This window comes from Malus sylvestris, chromosome 10 (genome assembly GCF_916048215.2).
Source record: "Malus sylvestris chromosome 10, drMalSylv7.2, whole genome shotgun sequence".
Taxonomy (NCBI): Eukaryota; Viridiplantae; Streptophyta; class Magnoliopsida; order Rosales; family Rosaceae; genus Malus; species Malus sylvestris.
Window position 1 is genome coordinate 43,096,041 of NC_062269.1, and position 16,665 is coordinate 43,112,705.

Below are 16,665 nucleotides of genomic sequence, written 5' to 3' on the forward strand. Positions count from 1 at the left end.
TACTAATGGTATAGACGTGATTTCACAACTATCAGATTTTGATTTTCCCCGGCAGACGAGAAACGCTTCCATATGCAAAAGCACTTTACTCTTATGAAGAATGAAAGGGACAGATCACGACCATGCATACATTGATAATTGGACGTTATTCAAAGTTTTCCAAGGCTCAAATTTCATCTCTATAGTCTCTAGGTATAGGTACTAGGTACCGACTCCAGGACTCGGTTATTTTGAAAGACAATCGTGTATTGGGAAAATTCAAATCGAAGGTATTAGCCACCATCGGTTTTCAGCATGCAACGTATAGAAACGCCAAGATCAGCACCAATAAATAACGATGAGTAACTGTCTATTCACAATCTGCAGTTTCATTCAACAAGCTAACCTTAAATGACTAATTTACAATCAAATTAGAACATGACAAGGAATTATACATGTATTTCCATTTTAAGACGTTTATACAAAGAAAGGATCCATAATCTTCATATTTAACCACACAAAAAAAAAAAAAAAAAACCCCAAGAATGTAAACGACGCCTGATAAACTGCTTTCAATATGGCAAATAAGATCAAACTTCAACTACAACAGCCTCCAGCTTGAGAGGAAGCGCCATCTCTACCTCCTGATGGTCCCGGAATTCCACCATATCCAACTTTTATGCCATAAGACTGCAAACAAGACCAAGAATCGGGAATAAGCTCATACACAGCTCTCTTTCATTCAATATCACAAACTGTTCAATTTGTCTCTGAGCATTCACAAGAAGGGTTTTTGTTCATTTGGTATTTAGTATCTATCGGGATATCATTTTTTCAGAGTCAATACAATGAGCATGAGCTGAGACTCAGCCTCGTCTTTATATATTTCAAATGTGAGCTTACCCATCACATTCTTAGGCAACTAGAAATCTAAGCAACCATAATTTGCAATCACAGAGGACAATTATTATGTAACCAACCAATAGAAAAAGCATTCATATAATGGCTCCATGAAACCATACAGTCAATCATTCCACTTGGCATTCACAAAGCACTCTGCCATATCAAAAATACACTTTTATCATCCCTCCCAAACAGAAAGCACTAATGAGAACATAAGTAAACCACAAAAATCTTCTACATATTTTTATAAAAAGGGTAAATTACATTTTGCACCCCCAAATTTGGGTGCAAATACAAACCCATACCACAAACCTCTTCTACATATTTTTAAAAAAAGGCTAACGATGTATGAAATTGCAACTAAAATACAAGTTTGTGTATGACATTGCAATGTTTTAAGGATGATGTATGGGGTTGCAATTACACCCAAATTTGAGGGTGAAAAATGTAATTTACCCTTAATAAATATCAAGTAAAAGATAAGGAGGACGTGTAAGGAATATTTCATAAAGAGAGAAAGCTAACCTCATTTGATACATCAAACACTCCATCTTGAATCTTTTTGTATATGGTTGCAGCAGTTTTTATAAATGCCTGAATGGAAAATGTAACCGTTACCAATAAAGGCAAGAAAAAAAAAAACATGATGAAGATATCAAAGGTTTCTTTAAAAAAACAATGTCCATCAAAAAGCCAATCTTTTGTCACCTCCTCAACATTCTGAGCAGTCTTAGCAGAGGCCTCCATGAAGATCAAGCCATGCTCCTTTGCAAATTGCTCCCCTTCCTCTGTGCTCACAGCCCGTCTGTGAGCTAGATCACACTTATTACCAATGAGCATAATTGTCATGTTTGCATTTGCATGTTGCCTCGCGTCCTCCAACCAGCTAGCCAAGTGATTAAAAGTTTCCCTCCTAAGAGTAAAAGAAGGAATTATTGTCATTGCCGGTGCCTTAACATGTCATAGTAGGTGCTTAATGCTCATTATCTACACTAGCATATGAATCCAGTAGATTACTGGGATCTCGCCTGAGCTTTTACTTCTCTAATGCAATAGGAAAAACAGCAAGAGCGTTTTTAAGCCTAACCAAACTGGATTAAACAAGCACGAGATATGATTTTCCTTGTGAATTGTGATGGAAATACCTTCTCCAAAAACAATTTAATTTGAAAAAAACACTCTGAGAAACTCATAGTGAATCAAGGCAGACGGGGTTAATCCATCGTCCAAAGTAAGAGATGCCGCATGGCGAAAGTGCAGCAAGAATACAAAATTATTATGTTGAGAATGAGATTAGAATTGAAAGAATACCTGGTGATGTCATAGACAAGCAAGGCACCAGCTGCCCCTCTATAGTAGGATCGGGTAATGGATCTGAAAGACTCTTGGCCAGCCTAAAACATATATACAAATATATTGCAAATTTATTCGCATGCAAAGAAAATCGTAAATCGAAAAGCTTACAATTGAATTGAACTGAATTATGATGTTAATTCCATAAAAAACGAATTAAAATGAAAGAATAAATGAATTCGTAAGAAAAAGAAAGAAAGAAAGAAACCGTGTCCCAGATTTGGAGCTTGATAGGTTTGTTGTCGATGGTGATCATCCTGGCTCCAAACTCAACGCCAATAGTTAAATCGTGCACTGGCTGAAACCTCTTGTCGGTGAACTGAAGAAGAAGGCATGATTTTCCAACTCCTGCAACACAACAACAAATCACTTATGAAAATACCAAATCGAAATTCATCAAAACCGACAGAAGAACAATTAAATTAAATTCGATTGATGCACAAATCAAACGAAATCAAAGAAATAAGAATTATTTTTTATGGAGGAGTACCAGTATCGCCGATGATGATGTACTTGAACAAATAAGCGTAAGACATTCTCTGCCTGTCTTATCAACAAACACACACAAACAACAAGTTTGATCGAATCGAATGATCGCAAATTGAATTCTAATTCCAAAACTAATGTCTGTCTGTGTTGTTTATTTTATAGAAAATTGTAAATTGTAAATGTAATTTGTACACGGAACGGAATCCACAAGGGAAAGGCAGTGGCCCGAGTGGGGTTGGGGAAAAAAAGAAAACCACCGAAATAAAACAGGAGAGAGAGAGCGAGCGAGAGAGAGGTCAAACCAAATCAAAAGCAATAACAGTTTACAGCGGAGCAAAGCGTCTTCTTTTCTCTTCCATACTACCGCTCTCCTTCCTCGCTGTCCGTTCCTCCGCCACCAACATCACCACCCAACTCTAATTATTCTTTCCCATTTGGGCCTTCCCCCATTTTCTGGCCCATTTCTTTTTCAGCCCATCTCGTCACATGGGTCACCCCCAATATTCCTCCTTCGTACCATCTCCAATGTACCAAAACTTTTTTACACCAATCTTTTGTTTATTCCAAATATGACTTTATAAGTCTCTCGTTTATATCTACTTAGTACTACAGTTTAGTGGTGTTTTTATTCGCTTACAGGTGAGAAGTCTTTGGTTCAATTCTCAACAAAAGAAAATTCAAATCATATATATCATTGCGAGCTCATTATGAGGTTAAGTTCACTTATTCCCAACATCTCCAACCCTTGGGACCCATGAACAGTTTTTATGCTTCAACCTTTCTGGTTTAAATTTTTAGCCCGAGATTCGAATTTAGGATATTTTTTTTTCTTAAAGTAACTTTGAGAAAAAAAAGTTATGTAGACTATCTTAACTTAATTTTATGAACATTTTACCTAAACATAGTCAGATTTCGGTAAATATTGAAAAATCACTAAATTTACATCATGTGACTCGTGGTATGCTACAAAAGAATATGAAACACTTTAAAGATTTTTTTTAATTATTTTAACTGTTTGATTTAAATTTGGACTGTTAGATAATTTTTTTTACCGTTAAATTTAATCATATAAGATCTTAGACGTTAGTTTCAATAAATTTATAAATATAAAACTAAAAAAAATACTCATATATAGTGGGTCAGCCTACTAATGAAGAATTCTAAGCCTAAATTTGCCCAAAAATGAGATTTTTTGGGTTAGAAATCATATTTGGCCTAAGAGTTAGAGCAAGTTGGGGTAGGTTTATAACCTAAAATTTAAGAATTATCTAACGAATCAGTCGAACAGGTTAGAGTTGTACAGTCGTACAACTACAACAATGCAGCTGCTAGTGGCATTCACAAACTAGTTAGAGTTGGTATATAAGGACCTTCTCCGCGGCAGCCTCCATAACAGCCGAACAGGTCCTTACTTCCGAGTTTAAAAGTAGACGCTCGCAACCTGTTCAATGAAATGCCTCGCAAGGGCTTGTTCACTTAGACTGCCTTGATTTGTCGCTATTCTCAACACGGTCGAATTCAGGATTCCCTTGTTTTGTTTCCTGAGATGCTCCGCCATGGACTGGTGGCCAGTGCTTTTGTGAACATGTTTGCTAGGTGTGACCATATCCATGAATCCCAGTTGGTCTTTGATGCCTTGGACACCAAGAATGAGGACTCTTGGAATGCTTTGATTGCTGGGCAATGGGCATACTAGGAAGGCTCAAGGCGAACATGCTCTCATATCAGGTTGTTTTGGAAGATGCTGAGGGAGGGATTCAAACCTGCCCATTTCATTTATTCTAACGTATTGACTGCTTGTGCCAATGCAGGGTCTATGGAGCAAGGCAAGTGGGTTCACGCCCACATGATCAAATCGGCTGTTACCCTCGTCGCTTTTGTGGTGAATACTCTTCTCGACATGTATGCCAAATCAGGCAGCATTGAGGATGCAAAAAAGGTTTCTGAAAAGTAGATTAGACAAGATGTTCGTTTCTTGGAAATCAATGCTTACTGGATACGCCCAGCATGGGATTGGAAGGGAAACTGTGCACTGTTGAACAAATGCTGAGAATTGGAATCCAGCCTAATGATATAACCTTCCTATGTGTTCTTACAGCATGTAGCATGCCGGTCTCTTGGATGGACACTATTATTTTGACTTGATAAAAAGTACAACATAGAACTACAGGTTTCACACTGTGACAATTGTTGATCTTCTTGGCCGTGCAGGTCTGCTTGGTCAAGCGGAGAAGTTCATAAGAGGAATGTTGATTGAACCTGCTGCAGCTGTTTGGGGAGCTTTGTTAGGTGCTTGCAGGTTGCACAAGAACACATAATTGGGTGTTTATGCTACTGAACGTGTTTTTGAGCTTGATCCCCATGATTCAGGCCCCAGGTCATACTTTGTAATAACTATGCCTCCACTGGCAGATGGAGTGACGCTGCAAAGTTGAGGAGGATGATATAAGAAGGCCGGGTGAAAAAGGAACCTGCTTGTAGTTGGGTAGAGATTGAGAATGCCGTCCACATGTTTGTAGCAAAAGATGATGCTCACCCGCTCACCCGCAAAGAGTAGAGTTCCTTAGGATGTGGGAGAGGATTAGCATGAAGATAAAGGAGATTGGATACGTCCCAGACACTAGCCACGTACTTTTCTTTGTGGATCAGCAGGAGAGGGAAGTCAAGTTGCAGACTTGCAGCACCAAAGTAGAAGCTTGCTCCAACATTTGCAATTCTTAACACTCCTGGCTCCACCATTCGGATCAAGAAGACATTCAGGGTTTGTGGTGATTGTCATTCAGCAATTATATACGTGTCAAAGATGGAAGGGAGACAAATCATTGTGAGGGACACCAAGCAGTTCCATCATTTTCGCAATGGCTCTTGTACTTGTGGGGACTACTGATAGTCCTAATTTCATGGTCCTGTTTGCATTGCGTACCAAATTAACTCATTAGCTGGTTGTTCGTGTTTGAGTCCGCTGCGTTTTACATGCTTGTGATCTATGATGCGACAAGCTTCCTCTTCTGGAACCAACTTCAACTTTAAGGTACTGAAATATTATATATATACCTGATTGTTTCACATAGGCAATGCGAAGCATGATGCAAAATGCGTGCAAAAGTGCTGTGAATTATGAACGTCGAAAATAGACTATACGGACACACAAAAGGTTAGATCATAGATGCAAGTTGTTTTTCCGTTGCATTGGAGATCACGATACTACCTGATCAAGTGTAAGGTTTCCGCATATAGTTGGTTGTGAAGGGCAACAACCTACGAGGAGCCCTGTTAACGATCCAAATTATATCCTAGGTTTAAAAAATCATGATATGCAGAATTGCTATATTTGTTGTCTTGAATACAATTGAGGACGGACTCGTTATTTCTTGAATTCAACTGCGGATACCTTCGCTCCGTTTCTAATCCTGAACCCTAGACGGAGAAGATTAGTATACATCTAGTCTAGCTTTGTTAGACAATAAAATAGAATGAACTTTGGTTCTTTATATATATATATATATATAATTTTTTTTTTTTTCCTGAGTGAATCAATTGTTGAGCCGAGAAGGGAAATTGTAAGAAACTTACGTTGCTTTGGGTTTATGACGTGGCAAAACTAGTGGAGACAAAAAAGAAGGAAAAAAAAGCAAAGGAGGAAAAGATGGGATATGCTGATGGCTTTGCCTGTGGTATTTGGAAACTTGGAAACTGAAAAAATAGAGAGGCAAGAAAGAAAGGAAAGAAACGCAAAAAGAGGAACTAACACAACCCATCTGTTTCGTTTCATTCATTCTTGCAAAAGGAGAGAGAAAGAGAGATATGGGTGGGTAAAAGCATGATGGAAGAGTGTGTGTGGTTAGAGACGGTTTAGCTTAAAATCGCGTAGTTTGTGAGCAAAACTCGTTTGTAATCATCATTCTTCTTCAGCAGAAATTATATGCATTGAACAACAGCTCCAGATATACAACCTCAGCCTCAACCTAGCCCAATACAGGTACAGGTACGTAATGGATGAAAATTTTCAGTAAATAGCGCTAGCAGTTGCATGACACTCATAGTCATAAGATAGATTTGATATACAAAGTTTTAGCACTACCATCAGATCAAACCTTCTCGTTCTTTTTTTTATAATACCACTTCAATTTAATCTTTGAATCTCAAGGTCACAATTTTAAGGTTCATCTTTGTCCGCCATTCAGCTCATGCATCGTTTTATTTATTCTCAAAATTTCATTATGCAAACGTATGTTGCCATTGCCACTTTTAAATTAAGCATCTAGCTAATAATTTGATATATAGCCTAGCTAGCTCACCACATGATTTTCATTAGCATGTGTCCTTGCTCATGAATCAACTTTACGCTTTAATTTGTGTGTAAAAAATTCTCATTTGTATCATTAGTACTTACATTGTTAGCCGTGTTCTTTTGGTGAGTACTTTCATACGTATTGTGTAATAATTATACCCGAAAATCAGATCAGAAGAGGAGCATTGCACTTGTTTGCTCTGCCATGAGTTTGTTTCATTGTATTAATAATCCTCTATATTTCTGATATTGATATATATATATATATATATATATATATATATATTTCGTTAGCAGGGAGGTTTTGTAAAAAAAACATGGAGCGTGACAGCAAAAAGAGAGTAAGAGAAGGAGATGAAGACCACAACGATTCTTCTTCTTCTTCTTCTTGTTATTCTTTTTCAGAGAAGCATGCGAAGACAAATTTAGTAGATCCTAACTGTGGTATTTTGGACTTCAAAAACGACCTTGAATACAACAGCAGCACTAGTAGTAATAGTAGCAGTTATAAGACATCAGATTCGGATTCCAACTTGGCATTAGGAGTATTTGATTTTCCGTGGCTCAAAGATAGTGTAATATCCAAACCAGAGGACTTGAATTTTGAAGACTCATTTTCATCACCACTGGCAGTACTGGATGTCGACACATCCACCTTGACTACCAGTAGTACTACTCCTGGACATGGTAATTTTTCATCACCACTGGCAGTACTGGATGATCAATTTCCTTTCTCCGGGCAGTGCTTCTATCATGATCAGACTGATCATCCTGATGCACTCCTGGACTTTCCAAAGGAAAAGCTTGATATAGATTTGTGGCGACCTCGAGATCTTAATCAAGATGATGGGTCGAAGACTGAGGCCGGGGAAGATTGCATTTGGAGTTCCCTGCTCAATCAGCCTCTTCAACAGCCCAACTAATTAAGTTTCAATTGATCAATTGTCGCTGCAGAAACTCGTTGAGTATCTAAGAAGCCAACGACTAACAAGCCAGGGAGGGTGATGTCATGTCATGTGTTGCGCCAGAGGCCCTGATGGGGCTTGATAATTCAGTGCTGCTGGCAATGGCAGTGGCAATGTAACCGTCTCTTCTGATGTTCATTCTCTTCCAGTCTTCATCTCCTTTCTTCTTTCCTTTTCCTGGTTGTAATTATTTGTCCAATTCATAGTACGTAGCCCTCGCCTTACTGCTATGGTTTGTTATCCAGACCAATTGGGAATAATAAACATGGAAACTTCCAAGTTTTTAAACTACATTTTATTAAAATTTGGAAACCATCATCATATTCTGATTTATTTTCAACATTCCATTGTTTTGGCTTGGGTTATATATGTTATGTAATAAATGTATATTCAATAAAAGACAATGTTTTTGTTTTCTTCACTCTTCCAAAGAAACAAAATGTAAGAAAATGCACCAAATTCAAATGTAGAGGTTTGTGAATTCATGACCGGATATGTCGGGGAATCTCTCTGTTTTATCTCAGTTGTGCGCTCCAAATTACCCATAAGACCAACCGTGAATGCCTAAAGAAACACCATTATTAACCTAAAAATAACTGAGAGTATGAGTTTTAAGCAAATAATCCTCAACCATACACCCTAAATTTAGGTTTAATTTTCTTTTTTCTCCTTCAGACACCTGTAGTTTTAGTTGTATTATTCATTTGAATGTTTAACTTGTCATGATTTCTAACCAAGAAAGAAGCAAATAATTGTCCATATATATCGGTCCCTTCTCCCTTGAGCGTATCAGAAAAAAGTGAGATATGAACAGAGAGAGAGAGGGACGATTGCCAATCTACCACCGTCTATAAACCTAAAAAAATTATAAACGCCTAGCTACTAGCTAGCTAGAGGGGAAATAGGGAGAGTTGATTCACTACAAGAAAAATCGCCTATAAATACAAAATTGAGGACACAATTATTTATTTTATGGGTAACTAACCAATTTTACACACAAAAAAAATTTGTATTTGTTACCAATAAATGTGCCCATTCTTCTCCAAATTTGGCACAAATATTTTTCCCAGACATCATTGTAAAGAAAATGAACTCAAATATATCATTTGTGCTAATATTTTACTTCTAAAAACACAATTATTTTTTTTATTATTATTTTTCAAAGTCCACATACCCCTTACCTTTTTTTTTTCTCTCTCTCACTTAACCCCACCGTTTTATACACGCCCCACAATTTTATGAAAACACCTCACATTAAAAAAATTTCTCAAAAATTCCAACTTTGTCCTTCATTCTTCTAAAGCCACCCCACACCCCCACTCCAAAAAACAAAGAGCACACTCAGCAGCCCCAATTCGACAACCAAGTATATCTGATTACCTCCATAAACATCAGCCGGAAACTCCTGTTTCTTTGGTTACAATCCAACATTTCGACTTATCAACCCGGATACTCCTTTACCTTTATCACCTTCGTCGTTGTCCCGCACAAGCCACCCCATCGTGGCCCTTCTTTGTCTCCCACTTTCAAAAGAACATAAAAAAAAAGAGACATTTCTTCTAGAGTATCAGATGCAAATGCAATAGAGAGAGTTGTGCTATCGTGATGAGAAATTACGACTGGTTGGGCGTTTTTTGCCTCTGTTTGCATGAGATGTTGCTGCCGCCAATGAATAGTTAGGTGACTGGAATTTTCTCTTTGTCTATTAACTTAAATTAAATAGAGGTAAAGGAGGAAATTTAAGTGAATAAATTAAAGTATGGGGTGCCTTCGTAAGATTACGGGGTGTTAATAGAATTACCCTTCTCTGTCTCCTTAACCTACCCAGACGCCACACTCAACTTCCCTCTGACCCCTTTAACCCCTTCCTCTATCTGTCTCTACCCACATCATCTCTATTTCCCAACCAAACAAAATCATGTGCATTTCTCTCAGCTTCTTTCACTCCTCTCGGATTGGAGATTTTCTTTCTTTTTTTCCTTCGAAAAACACCAACACCACCCATGCCTCTCTTCAACAATCAAAAAGCCGTCGTCCATCCTTCCATTTCTACCTTCGAAACCCTAAGGCCGCAACTCTCTCTCTCAAACCCTCTCAACTCTTAGTCCCTATTTCTCCATATATCCGTCGCTCTGCGCGCTCAGATTCGAAACCCAGAACCCACCTCCACCAAACCTGCAACCCCCCCTACACCTTGGATCTGGGAAATTAAAACCCAGTGACTTCCAAACTCGAGCTTGAGAAATCAAACCCAAAATCTTCGAAGCCATAGACATCACATACACCAACCCAGACCGCCGTCATCGTCTGAGCAAACTGAATCTCAGAAATCAGAGATTCTAACCACAATCGTCCTGTAGTTTATGAAAAGGTAAACGGCCTTCATTCTTCTGCATTTTCTTGTCTAGTAGCTGTCTTGAAAGTCAAAATTGCTAAAACCTCAAGCATGCTAGCTCTTTATGCAGGTTCTATGGATCCATATGTTATGAACTTAGAATTGTGATTGTCTTAATCACAAATTAAGAGTCAAGTTAGTTGTAATTGAGGGTTTTACTTGTTGTTAGGGGAATTTGTTAGAAGTGCCAGCTGGCAGTAGTCACACTTTATGTATAAGAGCACTTGCTCTTTGGTTTGAAAACAGATTAGAATTTTACAAAATAAATCAATACAAAAAATATTGGAGCTCTGCTCCTTCTTCTCTCCTTCCCTCTTCTTCCATAGCTTTCTTGTGCCACTTGCAGGTTGATTAAGGGAATTGAGAATTAGATCTTATCAATGGTATCATCCTTCTCGAATCCTGGTTTCCCTCCTGTGCACGCCCACCCGACCCGTCTTCCTACCATGGATGCACGCATCTCTGCTGCAATAGACTCATTTGAAGCTTCAGTGCGTGCTGCGTTCCATGACGCTTGGGACTCTTCACTCGTCGCCGCTGATTTGGCCGTCCGCCGTGCACTTGCTCCGTTTTACCGTGATTTGGCTCGCATTGCTAGTGCGAATCAAATCAGGTCCTGATGTTTTCTGCAGACGGCGAATTTCACGATCTCGGTCATCCCAAACTTCAAGGAGATGGCAAACAACCAAGAATTCCATCGCCAATCACCGTCCATTCTGTTCCGCCGTTGTTTTCGTCATCACCATTGTTGCGAGCAATCGCAGCTCCGTCTGTTAAGCCACAGCCGCAGTTGAACGCTTCAATGGCAGCCCACACCAACAATAACAAACCATTTTTGAGCAACCAGGAAGCTCCAACAAGTGTGCAGGGTCTGGGTTTTACTCTCAGTAATGAAGGAGCCAAAGCTTTAGGCCCCTTTCCATGGTTACGACATGACGCCAATAATACCAGCAACATTAAGGGCTATGGAGACCACATGAGCGTCAAATTACAGATTATTCGCCTCTGCAATTAGCCGTCAACTAATACAAACACCACCAAACGTAGACATGAAGTATTGCGATCTTTGATTTCCAATTTGTCACACTGGAAAGCCAAATGGCATCAGCTTTTGCAGTTTATTCTGGCGTATCATATTGGTATTATTGTAGTCATGTATGAAGATTTTTTTAATGATAAATTTGGATGGATAAATTTGTATCTTGTGGGTAAATTTGTGAAGAAGAATTTGTTTGCATTGCATCTGTTTGATGAAATGTCTAAGAGACCTTTGTATGAGACGCATCCAATGGCGAAGTTTGCGTGGTCTGTAACTAAAGACACTGATACAGTAAAATGGTACAATGCATGCCAGGGGGCACTGAACAATATGGGAACTCTCTTCAATTTCATGCTGCCTACGACCTTGCACTTGACTACTCATGGAAGTTTTGAGTTGCACATTGCCACTTTATGGCAGTTGCTCAAGCCTTTTTGGAATGTATCAACCATTACAGCCTACATAATGGACATTGAGTTCCTGTGGGAAAATGATATCAAAGCTGCTCTATGGGGAGGCAATGCCATTTCCTTAATTTTTTCAGCTTTTGAGTCTTGGCTTGTGGTAAAACACACTAAGAAGGTCTTCAAGCAACAATGGCTTTCATTGACATTTTCTACGGCTACATTAGAGGCTGTTATGGCTAAGGCAGTGTCTCAGTGGTATTTCCCATATCACAATACTCAATTCTCCATTTTAAAAGCTCAAGTGAAGTCAAGCTCTTTCTCCCCAAGTTACAGGGCTTATCACCAACCTGACATCAACAAGAAAATGAGGGCAATTCTCATTGATTGGCTTATTAAGGTCCACTACAAGTTTGAACTTATGGGTGAGACACAATTTCTTATCGTCAATCTCATAGACAGGTTATTCGAGCGCCAAATGGTGATCAGAAAGCAGCTTCAGTTGGTGGGTGTGACAGCCATGCTACTAGCTTGCAAGTATAAGGTTTCTGTCCCAATTGTGGCGGATTTTGTGATGAAAGAGTTTGATTCAGTTTTTGAGCAGCTGAAGATTTGTATGGTAACCTTGTACACCCACTTACCAACTTCTTGCAATTCACTGAGGGAGGTGAATAACAGGGTTAAAGTTTTGGGTCATCTTATGTCAGCAACTATTTTGTCTCCATGGAAGGCTATCTTGCTTGAATATGGTTTCACATATGTTATTATAGAGTTGGACAAGTTCATACTAAGCAGGTCAGCAATGGATTTTGATTTTGCAAACATGATGCTATTTAAAGGTAAGAAAGGCCTTATTGAGATGTTCTTGCGCGAGTTATCTTCTCTGAAACAGGATAAACTGGCAAAGCCCTGAGGACACATACCTCAAACTTCAGAGAAGACATTGGATGCTCCACACCTCATAGATGATTACTACTCTAATTTGTTGGTTTGGGGAAACTGCAATAACCTTGTAATAGCTCTTGCAAGCACAATTTATTTGTGGGAAGCTACCAATCTATCAGCTTTGTCAAGAATTAAGGCTTTGGACTGGTTGGGACATGTGGATGAGATTGTGAATGGCCCTGACTATAAACTGGAGTTCCCGATTTCCGATGACAGACTTGGTCCTCCTACAATAAGTCTCAGTGATGCAACATTTGGTTATCCTAGCAGATCAGTTTTGTTTAGGAATTTCAATTTTGGAATTGACCTTGACAGCTGCATCACAATGGTTGGGCCAAATGGTATTGGCCAATCAACGATACTCCAACTAATTGCAAGAGAGCTACAACTAATCTCTTTGACAGTTTTCCATTCGGCTACGGTTCAGATCGCTCTGTCAATCAGCACCGCATTGACGGCACTTCAGCCTAGGTACATGTTGTCTGGTGGTCAGAGGAGCAGAGATGCGTTTGCCAAGATAACTACCATGAAACTGCACATAATACTGCTTGGTGAGCCCTCCAATCATCAGGATTTGGATGTTGTGGAGGCACTAATCCAAAGGCTTGTTCTTGTCCAGGGAGGCATTCTCACGGTTAGTAATGGCAAGCACCTGGTCTCTGGAAGTATGGACTACAAGAAGATACCGATGCTGCAATCCTCGTGGGAAAAAAGTTACCAACCATTCATCCATCACTCAGATTTTGGAAACATAGCAATTGAATTGAAAACATGTCATTTCACAAGTGTGTTGCTGCAAGTTCTTATGTTTCATAATTGGTGGTCTTATGTTTCTTCCTTAGCTCCCAAAGTTGAGCCTTCCACCACCTTGCTAGTGAGCACAGAAGAAGGTATAGTGCAGAAAGTCTCCCCACAAGCAGTATTGACTCAGCAAAATTCTCACATTCCTTCCAAGAACAACAAATTCACACTTCGGTTGCAAGACTCCTTAGTTGAATTTCACTGCAAACAGTTCCAGATTTCAAGTTCTAATCCTAACCTTGAGGACAAGGTTGCTCTTCAAGGGAAGGGCAATGTTATGAACTTAGAATTGTGATTGTCTTACTCACAAATTAAGAGTCAAGTTAGTTGTAATTGAGGGTTTTACTTGTTGTTAGGGGAATTCGTTAGAAGTGCCAGCTGGCAGTAGTCACACTTTGTGTATAAGAGCACTTGCTCTTTGGTTTGAAAACAGATTAGAATTTTACAAAAGAAATCAATACAAAAAATATTGGAGCTCTGCTCCTTCTTCTCTCCTTCCCTCTTCTTCCATAGCTTTCTTGTGCCACTTGCAGGTTGATTAAGGGAATTGAGAATTAGATCTTATCACCATAGCGAATCCGAGAAAGATGATGGACAGAAACACCATCAGTTCTCAGCTCTAAGTGAGACAAGACGTCCTAAGGCAGATCAGACGGTCTGAAGTAAGGCGAAGCTCTCATAGTCCCTGAATCCTGAGAGACTAAAGTAAAACTCCTACCCGTTTCTTGATATAGCGTTCTTATGAAAGATTTTGACTGTATGTTGAACGCGAGGTTGTGAAGGTATAAAACTGGCTCCCTGCACTAAGTAAAATTAAATAAAAGATCATCTCTGTATTTAATTTTGTGACTCACGTGATTCCCCCCAAACTTGATTATCTGTATGCCCTGTATTTTCATCTGCCTTACTAATTGATATTGGGATTTAGGAGTACAAATTTGTAGTAGATTTAAAAGTAGTACATCGCAGTTTCGCAGAGGCATTTGTAGATTCAAATATCAATGTTTGTTCATTAGTTCCCCTAAACATCACACATTTGATTTGTTGTTTTCCAGTTTGCTCAAGTTTATCCATTGGATCAGAAAGACATGGCCCCTGCCTTTATCCATTTGATGAGAATTTTGCTTCTGTTATTACATAAGTTTTTCAATTTATTATTGTTTTATGACTTGTTATTTGTATATAATGTTTCATTTGGGATTATACATATTTTTTTACGGGATTGATGGGAAAATATCATGTTGCAGAGGTAGGGATGTGCAAATACTCATCGGTTATGGGTAACCGCGGTTATCCTCCCATTTAAATTTCACGGTTACGGTTATGGGTAACAATTTAGATAAATAAACGCTTATAGGTATAACCGTTTACCCGTGAAATTTAAATGGGCAGTTATGAGTATTAACCGCGGTTATAAATGGGTAACCATTTACCTGTTTATTTTATATATGTAAAATTAACACAAACCATGTTCCCTATCGAACAAAACTTAGATCAATGCTATTGACTATAGTGCATGGTTTCTGTAGCTAATATAATATAGTTTTCCTTAACTAATTTAAATTTTACGGTCTATTATATATATTATGTTAATACTTTACATTCCGAGTTAAATAACTCAAGAATATTGTCTTTTAACAGTTTTTGTAACCCAAGAATGCTTAGCAAATTTTATATTACCTTCATCGATAATAGTTTAAAATATTGTCTGTAAACTATATTTCAATTATTAGAATGGTATAAGGACTTAAAAAATTAAAATGTGGAAATGTATCATGAATATACCTATAACGGTGTTTAATTGTCAAAAAAAAAATTATGACAAATTTTTCTTTTTTAATTTTCCAGTTGTTAAAGAAACATATAGACGAGTGAAAAATGAGTAAATGGTAAAAAAGAAAGGATAAATAGGTTAAAAATGATAAATGGATAAACGGGTATTAAACGGTTACGGTTAAATGGGTACACGGTTATGAGTATGGTTAACCGTTTATAAACGGTTATGGGTATGGGTATAACCGTTTAGGCAATTACCTAACGGGTAAGCGGTTATGCGGGTATGAGAATAAATGGTTATGGATAAATAACCGCAGTTATCCGTCCGTCATAACCGTTGCCCATCCCTATGTAGAGGTGTACTTTACCTTCGTGCTATTTCTCATCTTTGTAAGTAGTTAATGTACTATTAATAAGTTTGGTTTTTATTTGCTTGAAATATATACAACAGTTGGTTTTTATTTGCTTGAAATATATACAACAGTATTAGAGGTCCTATTAATGTTTGCGCTTACTATACATAAAATAACTATTTTTTTAAAGAAACTTATATTTACTAAATTTCTTTCTTTTCCAAGAAGAGGATGAACATCCTTCTACGATTATGGTTCCCTGTGTCGATATAGATTTGCTTCCTTGTCTTGTTAAGGTACATTGGACATTTAGTTGTATCAATAGAAAAATGTTAACTCTTTTTGTCGGAGAAAATGAAACTCTTATTGTTATCAGATATACGTGAAGCTAATGAATTCTTGATGTTGATTGGATGTTTAGGTGGTTAAACATCACTGGAAATATGTGATCCTTTCCCTTTTTCATTTTTCCTTCGGTTTGGGTTTCATGAAGGTGATTGCTTAATCCACCGAGCTAGGAAAAAGGGTCAAATCATTTATGGGCGGCCATATATAGGAATGCATGGATACATTGATAGGAAAATCTCATTATGTTGTTGGTCTTGTATCTTGAAAGATTGTAAATATGTTCTTTATGAGGAATATTTCTATAGTATCATTGTAGACATTTCATTTCTACTATTGAATTGCTTTTTACAGCAGAGACTGCCATCTTTGATTCTATGTAAATTTTAATTTTTTGTTTTATTTCAAAATTTTTACATTTTTTTTATTTTTTATTTTTAAATAGAACCTATTGGGCACAATAACAAAAATTGTGCAACACATGGATGGAGAAGGTCATCTGACAGGTTTGTCAGAATATAGGTACAAAAAAGCCTTTATTTGTGCTTACCTCTTGGAGCACAAAACACCACATTGTGCCCTATGACCAAAGGGCACGACAATAGAGGGCACACATACCATTTTAGT

General features: G+C 38.0%; 2 protein-coding genes and 1 pseudogene across 5 annotated transcripts; 2 read left to right on the forward strand and 1 right to left on the reverse strand.

Moving 5' to 3' along the window:
- Positions 1-328: 328 nt before the first annotated feature.
- Positions 329-3,125, reverse strand: LOC126586636 (ras-related protein RABB1c). The gene is made up of 7 exons (XM_050251548.1): positions 3,027-3,125; positions 2,726-2,778; positions 2,444-2,583; positions 2,194-2,276; positions 1,591-1,795; positions 1,408-1,476; positions 329-669 (listed from the first exon to the last, which is right to left on the reverse strand). The coding sequence occupies exons 2-7, from the start codon at positions 2,769-2,771 to the stop codon at positions 577-579; spliced, it is 636 nt and encodes a 211-aa protein (XP_050107505.1). The 5' UTR covers positions 2,772-2,778; positions 3,027-3,125; the 3' UTR covers positions 329-576.
- Positions 3,126-4,017: 892 nt separating this feature from the next.
- Positions 4,018-5,681, forward strand: LOC126587312 (pentatricopeptide repeat-containing protein At3g24000, mitochondrial-like; annotated as a pseudogene).
- A 685-nt stretch (positions 5,682-6,366) lies between these two features.
- Positions 6,367-8,268, forward strand: LOC126585227 (uncharacterized). Of its 4 annotated transcripts, none has more exons than XM_050249640.1 (2): positions 6,367-6,709; positions 7,310-8,268. In XM_050249640.1, exon 2 carries the CDS (start codon positions 7,333-7,335, stop codon positions 7,936-7,938), a length of 606 nt encoding a protein of 201 aa, XP_050105597.1. In that variant the 5' UTR covers positions 6,367-6,709; positions 7,310-7,332; the 3' UTR covers positions 7,939-8,268. The 4 variants fall into 4 exon arrangements, with proteins under 4 accessions (XP_050105597.1, XP_050105598.1, XP_050105596.1 ...); XM_050249641.1 differs by having other exon boundaries at positions 6,367-6,703; XM_050249639.1 differs by having other exon boundaries at positions 6,369-6,703; positions 7,313-8,268.
- The last annotated feature ends 8,397 nt before the right edge of the window (positions 8,269-16,665 follow it).